Source organism: Miniopterus schreibersii, assembly GCF_964146895.1.
Source record: "Miniopterus schreibersii genome assembly, chromosome: 1".
NCBI lineage: Eukaryota > Metazoa > Chordata > Mammalia > Chiroptera > Miniopteridae > Miniopterus > Miniopterus schreibersii.
The window spans coordinates 120742748-120759910 of record NC_138101.1 but is presented as its reverse complement, the minus strand read 5'-3'; the positions used below and the strand labels follow the sequence as shown (position 1 = coordinate 120759910).

At 34.9% G+C, this 17163-nt stretch overlaps 1 protein-coding gene across 4 annotated transcripts in view; it reads right to left on the bottom strand.

Moving 5' to 3' along the window:
* OPTN (optineurin) overlaps positions 1–17163 on the bottom strand; it is a 48234-nt gene that overhangs the window by 6757 nt on the left and 24314 nt on the right. For 2 of the 4 annotated variants that reach the window (XM_081143769.1, XM_081143770.1), the window contains 7 exons: positions 14287–14389; positions 12997–13112; positions 11478–11627; positions 10827–10920; positions 9333–9491; positions 2375–2505; positions 1291–1373 (listed from right to left, as the gene is read on the bottom strand). In XM_081143769.1, the coding sequence (XP_080999895.1) occupies positions 1291–1373; positions 2375–2505; positions 9333–9491; positions 10827–10920; positions 11478–11627; positions 12997–13112; positions 14287–14389 (836 nt within the window). The remainder of the gene's footprint in view (positions 1–1290; positions 1374–2374; positions 2506–9332; positions 9492–10826; positions 10921–11477; positions 11628–12996; positions 13113–14286; positions 14390–17163) is intronic. The other 2 variants (XM_081143771.1, XM_081143772.1) reach the window with 1 other exon arrangement.

Below are 17163 nucleotides of genomic sequence, written 5' to 3'. Positions count from 1 at the left end.
GGGAACAGGAGGAGATGGGAAGTAAAAGGGATACTCAGAGACATTTCCCCAAGATTTAACAGTTAACTATACATACTAATATTCCTTCCTTGCTGCTGATAATATTGTGATCTAGTTCTATTTCAACAGTCAGTTGCTATGTGGAAGGGACTTAGACTGGTCCAACATTAAAAAAAGTTACAGAAGCAGTTTTTATGTAAAATTTAGGATTATATCCTAAACCCAGAATCTTCTTACTGGCATTGCTATTAACTTTTCTTCTTGCCATGTCAGTCTTTGATCCTTTGAGTTTGTTTATTCATATCCGGAATCAAGAATAACACTTCCTAGATACTATTAAGACAGTGATTTATTACAAATTATAGAACATTATTACTAGTGTATTAAAACCATGTAATAAACATAGTATCATACTTTAAATAAGTGTCATGATCAGTGTCACTCAGGAAATTAAAATCTGGATGTAGTACATAATTCAATGACAGTCTATTCCATGCAGTACTGTGTAGTGGTTAAGGGTCAGATAGCTTTGGGTTCTACGAGGGTCAGATAGCCTTGGGTTCCATGTCCAGTTCTGCCCCTAATTCACCTTATGATCCTGAGTAATTTAACCTTGCCTTCTGTAAGATAGTTATAATATATACCTGATAGAATTTTGGAGGATTACATGGAATAATGTGTATGAATGAAGTGATCTGCACAGCGGCCACTCACAGTAAACTCTCAATAAAGAGTAACATTATTATGTGCATAACACCAGATTGTGGGGAAGATATAAGCCCTGAGGGAGCTTATTTAAAAGAGACTTAAATGCATATTTAGAACACATAAATAATTATAATAAATATTAGGTAAATACTAAAACAGGAATAAAGTACATTGGAAATTCAGGAGAGAGCGGTCACATAGAGATGATATTTGAAATGGGTTTTAAAGATGGGATAAGAGTTCACTGGAAAGAGACTGGAGGAAGACAAGAATATGAATGAGGGAACGGCATCTACATGAAGGACATCCCATGGCTAACTGCTGTAGGGGATACAGTGAGAGAAGGCTTAAAAATTTGGCTATGCCAGGCCTTAACTGTCAGGGTGAAGAGTCTGGTCTGTATTCAGTAGGTAATGGATGGAGACTGAGGTATTATGGAAATAAGACTGATGGGTACTACATATTTGGTAGCTTGATTTGAAATCCATTATATAGGATGTAGTGGAATTTTTTTTCAAGCATCTTCCTCAAGGATAGTTTATTCCCTGGAGCCCTGAAAGCCTAGAATCATACATGACTTACCTCTTTGAACGAGGTAATCCTGTTGGTCGGGGTCACTGGTTCTGGCCCCATGACGGCTCTGCATTTCCATCAAGGACTGCCTACTGGGATTAAAAGCAACACTCTATGTGATGTTCTAAAACCCTGAAATATGACAACATTAAGCACACATATTCAGCAGAACTAGAAAAAAAAAAGCTGAACTACAATGCCAAGGTGCATAGAAATCAGAACTTAAGACTAACTTGAGTTGTAAATATTATTGGTACTAGGACACTATGTAGTAAAAGTAAATAACAAGATTTTTTAAAAAATCAATTAGGAAATAACCAAATTGTCAATTGATAGGGAACTGGATTAAAAAAAAGTGGTATATTTCTAACGAAACACTACAAAGCAATTAAACAGAATTAATTAAATCTGCACATATATACATATAATTCAAAAATCACAGTGTTATGTAAAGCAAGTTGCAAAACAATATTTATAGTGATCAATTTATAGCTTATGCACAGAGAAATTAGTGTTATTATATAGATGTGTATATATGTAAAAATATAAAACGGGTAGGGATGCTACCCACCAAATTCCAGGCAGTATGGAGAAGGGGAGAGAGATATAATGAGGGTGGGGAACAAAAAAGACTTGAACCTCATCTACAACTCCTTTTTTCTTTTAATAAAAATATACTTGAAGCAAATAAAAGAAATATTGGTAAATGTCAATTCTGGCTGGGGTACGTATTGGTATGTATTTTAATCTCTGTATTTTTCTATTTCTATATATTTCAAATTTTTCTCAAAATGAAAATTTAAAGGACAGAAGTAATTTTAGCAGTATATATTACAGAATTATTTAAAGTATTAGGACATCCATGACAGTGGCAAGATATGACCTTGAAACTCAATGTCATGTTTTTATAGCTAATGTAAAAGCAAAGAACTTGATCAGGTTTCCACAAAACACTGCCAAGCCTTGTAAGCCAAAGTAAGCTATAGGAACCCAATCAAGTGAAGTGTACCCAGAGATTCTTATAGCTCAAATTAGGAACCATCTTTGATAGGTCCCACACTGAAATGTGCTCTAAGTCTTCCCCTCACCTTACCTGCCTCCATCTTCAAAAACATTATCATCTTTCAGCAAAACTGCCAGCTGCAATGCCAGTTGCTCCTTTTCTTCATGAATCTTCTCTCTTGCTGCTCTTTCAGCATGAAAGTCGGAACAGTAAACCTCCATCTGTTAGAGGAAGAAAAAGAGAGCAGTTACTACCTAGCTGATGTGGATTCTCTACAGCTCACCTGTTGAGGTGAAGAGGCAGTGCTGCAGCCTGTGATATGCTTTCTAAATGACAGGAACATGTTCCTGCTAGAAACCAGTAGCAGTGACCATGACTGTCCAACTACCTTCAAGTAGAAGGCACAAGTTGTGTATGTGAGTGCACTTTAAACAATTAGAACCCAGCAATTACACTGCTATAGGTGGTTTAAGTACTGTATATACCATCAATTCAGTAAAATTCTCTGGTCTCTTTTTAAAAAATAATATTCAGAATAGCTTAACATAGTAAATGGTTTATTTACTCTGTCAGGTATATTTATGAAGGCTGGCCTTAAGTTAAATTTAAAATAATAATAAATAGATGCTATTTATTGAATTCTAAACATGTGTGAAGTTCTATGTTGACTATCTTATTTCACCTTATTGAAAATCCTGGGAATGTAAAATGGCTATGCTCATTTCATATTACAAGTTTAATAGCTCTTAATCTTGGGGAAATTAGTTAAGAGGTCAAACCAGCATTTGAACTCACATTGAAGCCCATATACCATAGACTCTTCCATATACCACATTGTTTCCCACAGTGGTAGCCAGCCTCCAAGATGGTGCCAGTGATCCTCACCTCTTGGTATTCATAACCTCATGTATCCCTTCCCACAATGAATAGAATACTGCAGGAGTGATGGTGTGTGGCTTCTGAGACTAGGTCATAAAAGACACTATGGCTTCTGCCTGTTCTCACCTGGATCACTTGCTCTGGGGGAAGCTAGCTGACATCATGAAGTGCTGAAGCAGCCATGTGGAAAGGCCCATATGGTGAGGAACTGAGGCCTCCTACCCACAGCCATGTGAGTGACCCATCTTGGAAATGGATCTTCCTTTTCGAGTGCAGCCTCATAAGAAATCCTGAGCCAGAATCACTCTACTAAGCTGTTCCTGGATTCCTGGCTTATAGAAAGTGTGTAAGATAACAAGCGCTTATTGTTTTAGCTTCTAAGTCTGGAGTGTAATTTGTTACCTAGAAATAGATAAATATTATTGAACTACTTAGTAGTGAATTGAGCATTATTCTAATACCCAATTTTTAACTTGCTATATTTAAAGTTAGGTTTTTTCTTTTCAAATTTAGGGGTTCTAGGATATAAATTTTAATCCATTACTTTAAAAAGTAAAATTAATAAAATTTTAAATATTCTATCACAATTGTAGTTAAAAAAAGAAAGCATGTAATAAAGAGATCTTTATAAAGGAGTTCCTGCCATTTACGAGTAATCCAAAATTTTATGGTATTATTGATGAATCATGGGCTTTTTTGAGTCAGACCTAAATTCGAGTTAGAGTCTTGAATTTAGGTTTGAGCCAGTGAAAACTGGGTCTTTGTTTTGTCAATTCCTATATCCCCAGCAGTGAGAACAGTGCTTGACATATAGGAACTCAAAAAGAGACTTGTTGAATGAATGAACAAGAATATTCATCAAAACAAAACAAATGTCTGTGTACAGAATGTGGCAGAAGTACATGACTACAGTATCATGAGGTTCCCAAATAAAGGAAACACTATCTGTTCCTGTAGAAATAAAATGAAGCCCTAAGTCCATTCAACCACCTCCGTATTTCACTGAGTCAGCCACTCTGGGCAGCTGATAATGAGTATATAGGGAATAATAAACTGTTAACATTGTTATATTAAAAATAATCTGTTTATCAGGTTGGAAAACATTTTAAAGAATGATGCAAGCATGTGGAGAAATAGATCTCTCATCTACTTTTGGTGAGAGAATAATTTTGGTTGTGCATTTTTGGAAAATAACTTGGTAATACTTATTTAACCTAAGAATAGGCATACCCAAAGACCCAACCATTCCACTTCTATATCTTCAGATTCTACACGTGCACAAAGACATACAAGAATGTTCAGTTTAGCATTACTGATAATAGCAAAAATATTGGTACATCCTATATGTCTATCAAGAGAGGGCTGGTTAAATCTATCATGGTCATGCACATGGAGGAACACTAGGCAGCCATTAAAAAAATAACACATGGTTATGAGTAATAACAAGTAGATATATCATGAGTAAAAATGTTGTAGTACAAAAGGTATAGATAGTATGATCCCATTTTAATTAAGCAAACAAATAAACAAAATAAAAACAGAATAGACTTAACTACACCCTCACCAAAATGGAATTTGGGGCAGTTGGATTTCCCTTTCTACTTTAGTCATTTCTCTATAGTCTAAAATTCTATTTTATACTGAGTAATATTGTTTAACTCAAAAATAAAAATATTTTAGTACCTACTAATCCTAAAACCACCTCTGAGATAGATCTTTAGTTACTTAGAAAGAAAAAGGTTTTCACCCCATTTTTTATGATTTTTAAATCTCAGGCAGGATGTATTCTCACTCATAAATTCTCTTCCAAGTACTCCATCTAACAGTCACTAGAGTAGGCCAAAACAGTCACAACAAGCCAGTTGTACACAAATTCTTTCAGAGAATAAAAGAAGAAATGTATCTTAACTTGATTTTATAAGACCTGTGAAACCCTGATATCAAAACCTGACAAGTACATTAGCAAAAGGAAAATTCTAGACCAAGCTTCCTTAAGAATATAGATACAAAAATCCTAAATAAAATATGAGCAAACCAAATTTGGCAATATATACATAGGATAAGAAATGCAGAGTTTAATATTTAAGAACTCAGTGTGACTCATCACATTAATAAATTAAGGGAAAAAGCATATATTTATCTAATTATATCATTATGTAACATTTCTTACATAAAATTCAACATCTACTCAAAATAAAAAATTTTGGCAAACAAGAATAGAAGGAAATTTTGTAAATCTGATAAGTGATATCTACAAAAAGCCTATAGCAAACATCACACACTTAATAGTGAAATGTTGAAAGCATTTCCTCTGAGACTAGGAGGAAGACATCTCCATAGTTGTATAACATTACACTGGGATCCCAGCCACTGCAATAAGGCAAGAAAAAGAAACAAAAAGTAGAAAGACTGGAAAGGAAAAAAACCAAAACACCCTATCATTATTCAAATGATATCATGAATACACAAAGTCCAAAAAAGTTCAGAAATATTAGAATTAAAATGTGAGTTGAACAAGTTTACTATATACAAAGTCAATATACGAAAATCAGTTGTATTTCTATTTAACAGCAACCCTTGGAAAATGGAATTTTTAAAAAGATGCTATTTAGGGGATTTCAAGATGGTGGAGGATTGAGTGAAACTACACTGACACTCTCCCAGGACCAAACTGGAATTACAACTAAAATATAGAAAAACCTTCTTGAATAATCAACTACAACTGAAGACTAGCTGGAAAGAACCCTCCTAATCAAGGATGAAAAGTGGAGACCACATAGAAACTGGGCTTGGAAAAGCAGACCTTGGTGTGCTTCTTAGTCCTGTCCAAACACACCCAGCCCCAGCAAGGGAACCACAAGTTGTGAAGTGCAGGCTTCTTCAAACAGGGTATTCAAGGCCAGTCACAAACAGCGTCTGACATTGGCCTGCACCAGAGACCATCCCAAACACTGGGAGTCCTAGCAGATCTACCTAATACATAGAAAAAATTCAACAGGCAGCCAAAATGGGGAGACGAAAAATAAGCCCCAAATGAAAGAACAAGAGAATTCTCCAGAAGAAGAGCTAAATGAAATGGAGATAAGCAATCCATCAGATAGAGTTCAGAATACTGACCATAAGGATGCTCAACAGCATAAGAAAAGAAATAGAAACTATGAAGGAAATTAAGAATGACATAGTAGAAATTAAAAAAACACTGGAAGGAATAAACAGCAGATTAGGATCAGATCAGTGAATTAGAAGACAGGGTAGAAAAAAATCAATCAGAGATCCAAAAAGAAAAAACAATTAAAAAACAGGAGAACCGGTTAAGGGAGGTGTGGTACAACATGAAATGTAACAATATTCTCATCATAGGAGTGCCAGAAGAGGTCAAAAGTAAGCAAGGGTTAGATAACCTGTTTGAAGAAATAATGGCAGAAAACTTCCCTAGCCTGGTCAAGGAAAAAGTCACACAAGTTCTGGAGGCACAGAGAGTCCCAAGCAAGAAGAATTCAAAGAGGCCTACCACCTGACACATCATAATTAAAATGCCAAAAATTCAAGACAAAGAGAGGATCTTAAAGGCAGCAAGAAAAAGCAATATGTTACCTACAAAGGAGCTCCCATAAGGCTATCAGCTGATTTCTCATTAGAAACTCTACAGGCCAGAAGGGAATGGCATGAAGTATTCAAGGTAATGCAAAACAAGGATCTGAAACCAAGACTACTCTATCCAGCAAGGTTATTATTCAGATTAGATGGTGAAATAAAGAGCTTCCCAGACAAAAAAAGGATAAAGGAGTTTATCACCACCAAACCAGCATTACAAGAAATGTTAAAGGGACTGAGGTAATAAGTTGAAATAGAAAGAGAAACATAGGCATAAAGAAATAAAATAGCAATAAGTAAGCACCTATCAATAATAACCTTAAATATAAATGGATTAAAAAAACACAACTTCTGGAGGACTTTAAGGGAGACATCAACAGCAATACAGTCATAGTAGGGGACTTTAACACCCCACTTACTTTACTGGATAGATCTTCCAGACAAAAAAATCAACAAGGAAACAATGACTCTAAATGAAACACTAGATCAGATGGAGTTAATTGACATGGAACATTTCATCCCAAAGCTGCAGAATAGGCATTCTCCTCAGGTGCACATGGGACATTCTCAAAGATAGACCCCATGTTAGGACACAAAACAAGTCTCTACAAATTGATGAAGACTGAAATCATATCAAGCATCTTCTTGGACATTTACACCATGGATACTATGCAGCTGTAAAAAGGAAGGATGCCTTACCCTTTGAAACAGCATGGTGGGACCTGGAGAGTAGTATGCTAAGTGAAATAAGCCAGTCAGAGAAAGACAAGTATCTTACATGATCTTACTCATATGTGGAATCTAATGAACAAAATAAACCGATGAACAAAATAGAGCCAGAGACATAGAAGCATGGAAGAGACTGCAGAATCTCAGAGGGAAGGCAGGGGGTGGGTGGGTGGAGAGATTAACCTAAGAATTTTATGCATATATGCATAACCCATGGACACAGACAACAGTGTGGTAAAGGCCTGGGGGGAGCGGTGCAGGGAGGAAGGGATCAATGGGGGAAAAAGGGGACATTTGTAATACTTTCAACAATAAAAGATAAATTTTTTTAAAAAAATAAAAATAAAAAGATGCTATTTATAATAGTATCACAGAAATATAAAATATCTAGGAATAATCTAATAAAAGAACAAAAATCTCTACTAAGAAGATTAAAAACATTACTGAGTAGAATTAAAGATGAGATGCCATATTCATGGGTTGGAAGAGTTAATGTTGTAAAGATGTCAGTTATCTCCAAATTGATTAATATAATTTAATATAATTCCATTCAAAACCCCAGTTGACTTTTCCGTGTGTATGGAAAATATCAAGTAGTTTCTAAAATTTATATGAAAATGAAAAAGGGAAGGAAGACCTAAAGTCCTCTTAAAGAATATCACTGAGGTAGGAAGACTTATTCTACCAGAATTCAAAACTTTTGATGCTTTATAATAAGTCAAGACAGTATGGTACCAGAGCAAGGATATATAAATATCTCAGTGGAACAGTATAGAGTCCAGAAATAGGCCCATGGACACAACATATGGCAAAGAGGGTAGCAGAGTACTTTAAAAAATGCCGTTTTAAATAAATAGTGCCATGTCAACAGGATATTCATATAGAAAAAATATTTTTTACCCTTATCTCCACATAGAAAAGCTAATTTCAGGTGGTTGCTAGATCTTAATGTGAAAGGCAAAACAATGAAACTTTCAGAAGACACTATAGGAGAATATCTTCATGGCCTTGAGATGCTGAAAGTTTTTTAAATAGGCCACAAAAAGTATTAATCATAAATGAAAAAACTGTTAAGTTGGACTATAATAACAAATGAACTTTTTGTTTATCAAGAGATACCTTCACAAGAGTGAAAAGGCACATCACAGAGTGAAAAAATCTGCAACAAATATAAAGAACTCCTATAAAAATTAAGAAAAAGCCAGCAAACCAGAAGAAAAATAGGCAAAGAACTGATCAAGTACTTCATAATAGGGGATACCTAGATGGCCAGTAAACATTTGAAAAAGTACTCAATCTTATAAGCCATCAAAGAAATTCAAAGTAAATTAGACATCATTATATACCCACCAGAATGCTTAAAAATAAAAGTAAAGACACTGATATACAAGTATGAGTACTGATAATACTGTTGATGGAAGCAAAAATTGGTACAACCGCTGTGGAAAACTGTGACATTATCTATTAAAACTCAGTACATGCATACTCTATGAAGCCACAATTCCAATCCTAGGTGTGTATCAACAGACATGAATGCACAGGTGAACAAAGAGACACGCACAAGAATGCCACAGACACACACAAGAATGTCACAGTAACATTAATTATAATGCTGCAAACTGGAAATAATACAACTATCAACTATAGAGTGGATAACTTCATTGAGCGATACACTTAAAAGTTTGGTGCACTTTCCACATGTGATATACTTCAGTGAAAAAGTATTAGAAAATATTGATGGAAATAATATAAAATAAAATAAAACATTTTAAACAACATCACTTTCCCATCTGAGAATATAAGTAGGGTTGGCTTCACTCAGCTCATGTTTCAAAATGTAGCTTACCTGTGCCCTAAGAATTGTCATGGTTTCCAGGTCCTCCTCCTGCTTGGCAATGGTCTGTTTCATCTCATCCATTTGAAGCTGCTTGGAAGCCAGGGCCTTTTCTGCCAGTTCCAGTTTTTCATTTAGTTCCTGCAGTACCACCTTGTCCACTTTTTCTGACTGTAAAAGGCAAGTTTATTCTAGAAATGGTTTTCAAATAACCCAATCTATTTTAGATAAAGGTTTATTTTTTAAATGATTGGCTCTAAGCTGTTTTGTTAATTAGCAATGATAACTTACTTGGAAAGCTGTATTCATTTAACTTACGGCTTGCAAATAATAATTTTCTAATTTAAAACAATAATAAAAAAAAAGAAAAACACCAAAGTAAGAGAAATTATAACCTCGATCTCAGTGAGGTTGTAACTTACTAACACTGCTACTTTTTCATTCACATAACTCTTACTTTGTGAAGTCAGTGGAAAGGGGAAAAATGTTTAAATTAAAAATGTACTAGATCCTACAGAGGAACAATAACCTATTAAAAAAGAAATTAAAAACAAAAAGTATATTTATAAGGATATGAACTCAAAGACCCCTTCTAATTCAACGCTTCCATCATCTTTATCTATTTATTCCAACTTTATTGAGGTAAAATTGACAAAATTATAAGATATTCAAAATGTACAATGTGATGATTTAAAATATGTATACATTCTGAAAGGTTAATAAACACATTTGTCACCTTTCATATCTATCCATAGTGTTAAAATTATCATACCATGCTGGGCATTACTACTAAGTTAAGCTGTAGCCCAGTAAATCCAGAGTCTCAAGTTCCTAGCCTTGAAATAGTTCCATTCATTAGACGGCCTCTCCAACTCCAGCAAGCTGTATCACTATGCACTACTCACAGAGGAGCTCATGCTCTTAGCTCATCTACAAACCCACCCACTGTGAGAAATGCTAAAAGTTTACTCCCTGACTGTAGGACATTTAGCACCACCTTTGTACTCAAAGCACATTATATAGGCATACCTCATTTTATTGCACTTGGCTTTATTGTGCTTTGTTTTTTACAAATTGAAGGCAGGCCCTACACCAGCAAAGAGATGACAACTCGCTAAAGGCTCAGATAATGGTTAGCATTTTTTAGCAATAAAGTATTTTTTCAATTAAGTACGTATATTTTTTTAGACATAATGCTAATGCACACTTAATAAACTACAGTGTAGTATAAACATAACTTTTATATACCCTTGGAAACCAAAAAATTCAAGTGACTTGCTTTATTGCAGTGGTCTGAAACTGAACACACAATATCTCTGAGGTATGCCTGTACATACATGGGACATCAGAAGTTATAAGCACTTAGACACAAGAAATCAGTTGTAAACTGAAAAACAACCTTTGAAAGCAGATTCAGTTAAAGATCAACGCAACTACTTTACATATAAAATGTTTAATAGTTTCCCTCCCTTACTAGGCTATCAAAGTAATTTTTTCTATGAGTACCTCTTTCTGTTTTAGTTCTTCAACTGTTTTCAATACATTACTGTATTCTTGAAGAAGCTTGTCATGTGTCAACTGTAGAACAGCAAATTTGGACCTGTTTAAAAGGAAATTGAGAAATGGAATCTTGGAGAAAATATAGAAACTTACAGTCTTGCCTCCAACCTTCTTCTGAACACCCAAGTAGCAAAATCTTTTCTCTTCTTTTTTTTTTTTTTTAAAGTATGTTTTTATTGATTTCTTTTTTAGAGAAAGAGGAAGGGGGAGAGAGAGAAACATTGATTGGTTGCCTTCGGTACACACCCCGACTGGGGACCAAACCACTGACCTTTCAGTCCAAGGGACAAGGCTCAACCAACTGAGCCACACTGGCTAGGGCTCTTTTCTCCTACTTTTACCATCCTACCACCTACAGGCATTTTCTTACTTTCACAGAAAACAATTTTTTCCAAAAAGTTGAAATAAGATTACAAGTAATTTTCATAATTTTGTCATAATAAAACTTAAATTTTATCTCCTCAAGAAAAGTCTCCTAGTACTCCTTCAAATAAATGAGAAAACATGTAAATGTACTCTCAAATTCTAATTCTAATCTGTATAAAAGAGCCATTCTATCTTCTCTGCGCAAGGAGCCATTCAGCACTGCGCACTCACTTTTCCTCTTCTGTTCTCGCTTGCTCCATTTTGATTTCTGATTTCAGGCTTTCCACTTGTAGCTCTAGCTTTTTGTTATTATAAACAAGCTCTTGCTTTTCATTCAGCTCTGATGGGGTTGCAGAATTTTTTCTTTCAAGGGCCTGACATCTAAGAAAGAAAAAAATATCATGAGGATAAACAATGCTCCATTTTTCAGTAGTTTTTAAAAAAATCCAAAGATTATACAGCAAATAAAAAGAATTTGGGGATTGCATTTTTCAAAGATTTAACAGTACAAAGTAAAATACTTTAACCCCCTTGCTGCTTTACCAGAAGCAAGTAGTATTTCTGAACCTTCTGCCTATACGTAAAAAAGTACAGATTTTGTTTTGTAAAAAAATTTACATATTTCTGAACCCTTATGCCTAACATAAAAAAGCACAGATATAAGATCACACAAGCTACTGCCCACCCGGAATAATTCTGTTAAGTAGTCATGCAAATATATTTTTGTTTTTCAGTTACAGACCAGAGCAGTAAATTGGCTACAGATGCCTCTCATACAGTGATCCATGGATATCTTTTGTATTTTAAAAAGTGACAGGTTCTGTTAAACACAACGACTATGACTTCTGACAAAGATTCAACAGGGGAAAAGGAAGTACCCTACGTCCTCAGAAAGATCAGAAAAAGAATTTCAGTGTAATAATAGCAAATATGAACTAGTGATAATTATGTGCAAGGCATCAATGCCAAGCATGCTAAACATGATGTCACTTAATACATTATGATATAGGAATTATGACATACATTTTACAAATAATAAAACTGAGGCTCAGAGAGGTTAAATAAATATCTTGCCCAAGGTTAATACCACAATTAAGTCGCAGGTCCATATTTCAGCCTAGGTCTGTATGGCCAAAATCCTTAGCTATAACTGCCATGCTGTTCCAGCCTTGGAAAGTGTAACTCCAAGGAAACATATGCTTGTACATTATGCTGGAAATATGTTTGCCAACTAAGCCAAAAGAACAGCATCAGCTTAGCTTTCTTAAATTTTGGGATAACTTCTTATATCAAGAGAAATCAGCTAATGCAAAATTCTCAATTTATATATTAGCCTTTATGATTAATTGAAGTGAAAATTTTTTCCTAAATAAGTCTCACTCAAGTTCTTGTTATTTGCAGCTTTCTTTTATGTTTGTTCACATTACTGCTGTCAGCTCATGTAAGTCATGTAAATGCAGCTCACTGCTTTTTATGGGTCTTCACATAGGCTAGTATACTTAACAAATGCCCCCAGACAGCAGAATCAGTCCTCAGGCCCCACTCCCCCACATTACTACAAGTATTTCATGTTTATATATTAACCTGTACATTAACCTGAACATTAGTGTTTTCTGAATTCATATTTTAATTAGGTCTCTATTTTAGTTTGGTCAATAACACAATAACAAAACTATGTTTTTATATAGTAATATATTTTATAAAAATGTACACTTTTTGAAGGAAGATAAAATTCATCTCTCATTCTTACTTTTCTTGAAGTCTTTTCTTCATTAGCTCAGCTTCACTAAGTTTCATATGAGCCTCTTGAAGCTCCTTAAATAGGGTTGTCACCTGAAGGTTCAAGGCTTCCACTTCACTTCCAACCTATCATACAGGAAATCCCAAACATACATATGTGATTTGCATCAGAGATTAAATGCACCTCTTTGTGAGGAAACAGTATGAACCATCAGTGTCCAGTTAAGACATGTGAATTGATTAAATTTTTTACAATGAATGCCCCAAATATCTTGTATGAAAAAAAAATGTTTTGGATACAACTCTGTTTCCTCATAGAACACTAATAGATCAACTGGGATATACTCATGATAATAACTTTATCATAATTAAAATTAATCCTGATCATGGTTCAGGGGATCACAGATCACAGTGTTGTCAAAACACAATCTAATTTATCCAGTTAGCAACTCAAACCCATGTTTCTGGCTGATTTATGTTCCTAGCTTACTCAACTATTTTCTCTGTACCACATTTTTCCTGGCAGCTCTAGAATTTTTGCCAGTGAGTTTTATGGTGCCTTGGAAGTCTCAGTACTTCTTTCTCTATTATTGGTTGTCAAATTAGTTTTAGTTAACTGGGTACTATTAATCACAGGTTGTCTCTTCATCTCAATTTTTAAAATGTTCTCTATTTTCTAGAAAGTAGGAGTCTTAGCGCAGAGCATGGCATACAGTAGGCATTCAATATATATTTGTTAAATAAATGAATTAGCTAAATTGCATGGGCTATTGTGGCTCTTACAACTTCCTGGCTTCATCAACTTTCTCTAGGTTTAAGACTATGTTTGCAGACTCCAAGACAGTCAATGAGTTGCCATGAAATAATGACTATATAAGCATGAACCTATCTCATGTAAATTATTTTATTTAAACTAGTAGTGGGACAGAACCAAGATCTTTCACTTCTATTCAAGTTTCTGAGTCATACCCTCAAATGATCTCATTATAAAGTAGGCAACATTCCTTTCTCATTTAGCTGGCCTGTTCACTTAGGAATTTAGGAGAGGAAGTAAGTCAAGAAGAGGTAGAAGAGTGATTTCCTAAAATCACTAGGATAGGAATACATCTCACTACAACTTACAATGAATTAAATTCAAATTAGGACAAGGAAATATGACAGAAAAAGAAAATATATTCAACATTAAAATTATTTCTATATTTCTATAGCTAATAACACATCACAAGATTTGACTCTAGGTTCTATACTACTCTTATGTCTGTCATGGGTATGCGGGCAGTCTTACAATCTGAGTACCCACAGTTTCTGTGGCTTTTTCCTCTTCTTTCTTTTCTTCTGTGCTCTCTTCTGTCTGGGTCTCAATCTCAGAACGATCATTGGCTTTCTTTTCAAAATCTGAAATTCTAAAAAATTACAGAACATAGGAAAATTACTTTATCTTTGGCTTCAAAAGGAATAACAACTGCAGAAGTACCAAAAAGAACATTGTTCAAAATTTAGATAAAGGATCAGGGGTCTTCAAAATCTCTTTGCATTCAATATATTAGCTTTGTTTTACCTTTCATCCTAAAATTGGCTAGAACTGATTTAAGAGGTGAATGCACATAGAGGTAAAAGGTGTAACTCATCCCAAAGACTGGAAAACACTGCCTCTTTTCACGTCGCTGACATAAACACAAATATTTTAAAAATTTGTGGTTTTGTGTGTGTACACATGTGCATGCTTGTGTTATGTGAGTGTGTGTGTCCTTTATAAGGATTCAGCAGAGAAGGAAATACTTCATTTTTGGACCCATCTAAGTTTAGAAGTCCCTAAAAACAAACAAATGCAGCAACATTCTTCCATTGAATCATAATCACATGAAAGCTATCCCAATAAAAATGAAATAGAGACTTGTGGTTAAAGATGGTAGATTGAATAATATGCATGTAATTCTTTGCTCACCTCAAACCCCACTAAAATGACTTTTAAAAAGCCATATACTACAAAAACAAAGAGGGAGAAGAAATAATAGTAAGATTTAGGAAGCATAGGTGTGAGTGGGAACTTCAGATCCAAAAAGTCTGGATCTGAAGCCAACAGAGCCAAGACAGCTCGATTTGCACTGTGGGATCCAAAAGGCTCAGGAGTTGGTGACAACAGGTACCTCTGGACATGGGGATAAAGGTGGGGTATGTTTAAGGAAGACTAGAAGATAGTAAAATAAAGGGACCCTTCATTAATCAGAGTTGAGGGCTTGGATTTCCTACTGGAAAGAGGGGAGATTACACAGAGAATACTGAGACCCACAGTCTTCTACTTATCATAAGAATCCTGGTATCCCTCTAGGCAGGAAACTGGAAGAGTTTCCTCTGGAGTATGAGACCAGGAGGAAGGAAAAGATTTAAAGTTTCTGACATGGGGTTCCCCAAGGAAATTTCCCAGCCAGATCTCCCTTCATGTGCATACAGTTAGCTTCTAATTCCCTCTCTTACATCTGATCAGACAGCCAAGATTACCAGACATTTGAGGAAAACCTTAAACTGAAACAGAAAAAGTAAACAATAACAAAAAGCAACTTACTGAGATTAGAATATGCTGGAGTGGGGTTGGAACTTCCAAAGAATTTAATACACAGGAAACATTACAACCATAACAAAACGCAACATTATAAAAAAGGAACATTCAAAGGACCACTCCCTCCCTCCAAAAAGGAAGATGAAAGTTGATCAAATGTATCAGAAAGGAGAAGAAAGAGGGAAGGAAGAGGAACAGAGTTAAGACAATTAGAGGATTTGTCCAAGAGGTCCAATTCATACTGAGTGGTACTAGAAAGAGAGAACAGAAAAAAAATGAGGATAAGAGAACATACCTAAATTAGTTCAAGACAATTTTTCAAGAACTTAAGAACATGAGTTTGCAAAATGAAAGAGCCCAAATGTCCAGAACAAATGCATGAAAAACAGGCTTGCACCAAAGGACATGATAAGTTTCATTCCAGAAGATTAAGAATCAGATTACAATGGATTTCTCAGTAGTAATATTGGAAGCTATAATACAGTGAAGTAACACACTCAAAATTCAGAAGGAAAATTATTTCCAGTATAGAATTTTATATCTAGCCAAACTATTCATAAAATATGAAGATAGATTTTCAGATATGCAGATCTTAGAAAATATACTCCCCATATATTCTTTTTTAGTAAATTAGTAGAGATGTGGTGAGCCCTATTTGAAAAAAAAATTTTTTCTAAAGAGTAAGAAAAACATTGGATTCAGAGAACAGGTGATCCAACACAGGGGAGCTGAAGGAATTCCACAGGATGATGGCAAAGGGAGATTCCAAGATAACTGAAATACAGCAGTCCCAGAAAGCAACCAGGCCAGACTCCAGGAGAAAAGTCTTCAAGAAGAGACTACTACTGGACATGTTTGAATGTAACTGACAGACTTCCTCACTAGGAAAGAGTAGGGGGAAAATAAGCAAAATTTAAAAAGGTAATTATGCATAGATGTAAAAAAATATATAAAAAAGGAAAAGTGGTCAAGGCATAGAGCATAGCTTAACTGAGAAATGTGTGAGTATGCATAATAATGTAAACACTGATTAGTGATCTAACTAAATTTCAATGTACTGTAAACAATTTCAGAGTTGGGCTGGGAGGGGAAAAAGGGTCTAGAAGCATATGTGTGTGGTGACCATGTGTACGGTGAAAGACAGTTAAATCTTCAACGTTCATAGTGGGAGGTCAACAGATTACGTTTAAATAGGGGGGACATTTTAGGTAGCAATTTAAGTCTAATATATGAAGGTAAATACCAAAAGAACCAGCTAAATGTGTTGAAAGTGGTTGTCTGGGAAGCAGGAAAAGGAGGTGAGAGGTTTGGTCAAGGAGCTGTTGTTTTTCACTAAGAAGCTTATAGAACAGCCAATTCTTTAAACTATATGAATGCAAAACTGATTTTAAAAAAGGAACTTAGTGGAGATAAAAAATAAAACAAATAATATTGGTATCTGTTGTAAATTGCTAAACCTAATTGGTACACAGATACTGTTCCCAGCTAAGCAAATATGTGGGTTAAGAGCCTATTGGTACAAGGTTGAAGGAGAGCCTTTATCACACCACTTACACACTTCAGCAGCGTTTTGACCTATATTTGAATTACAGCTTATCTTAATTTTCTAGGGCAAATTTT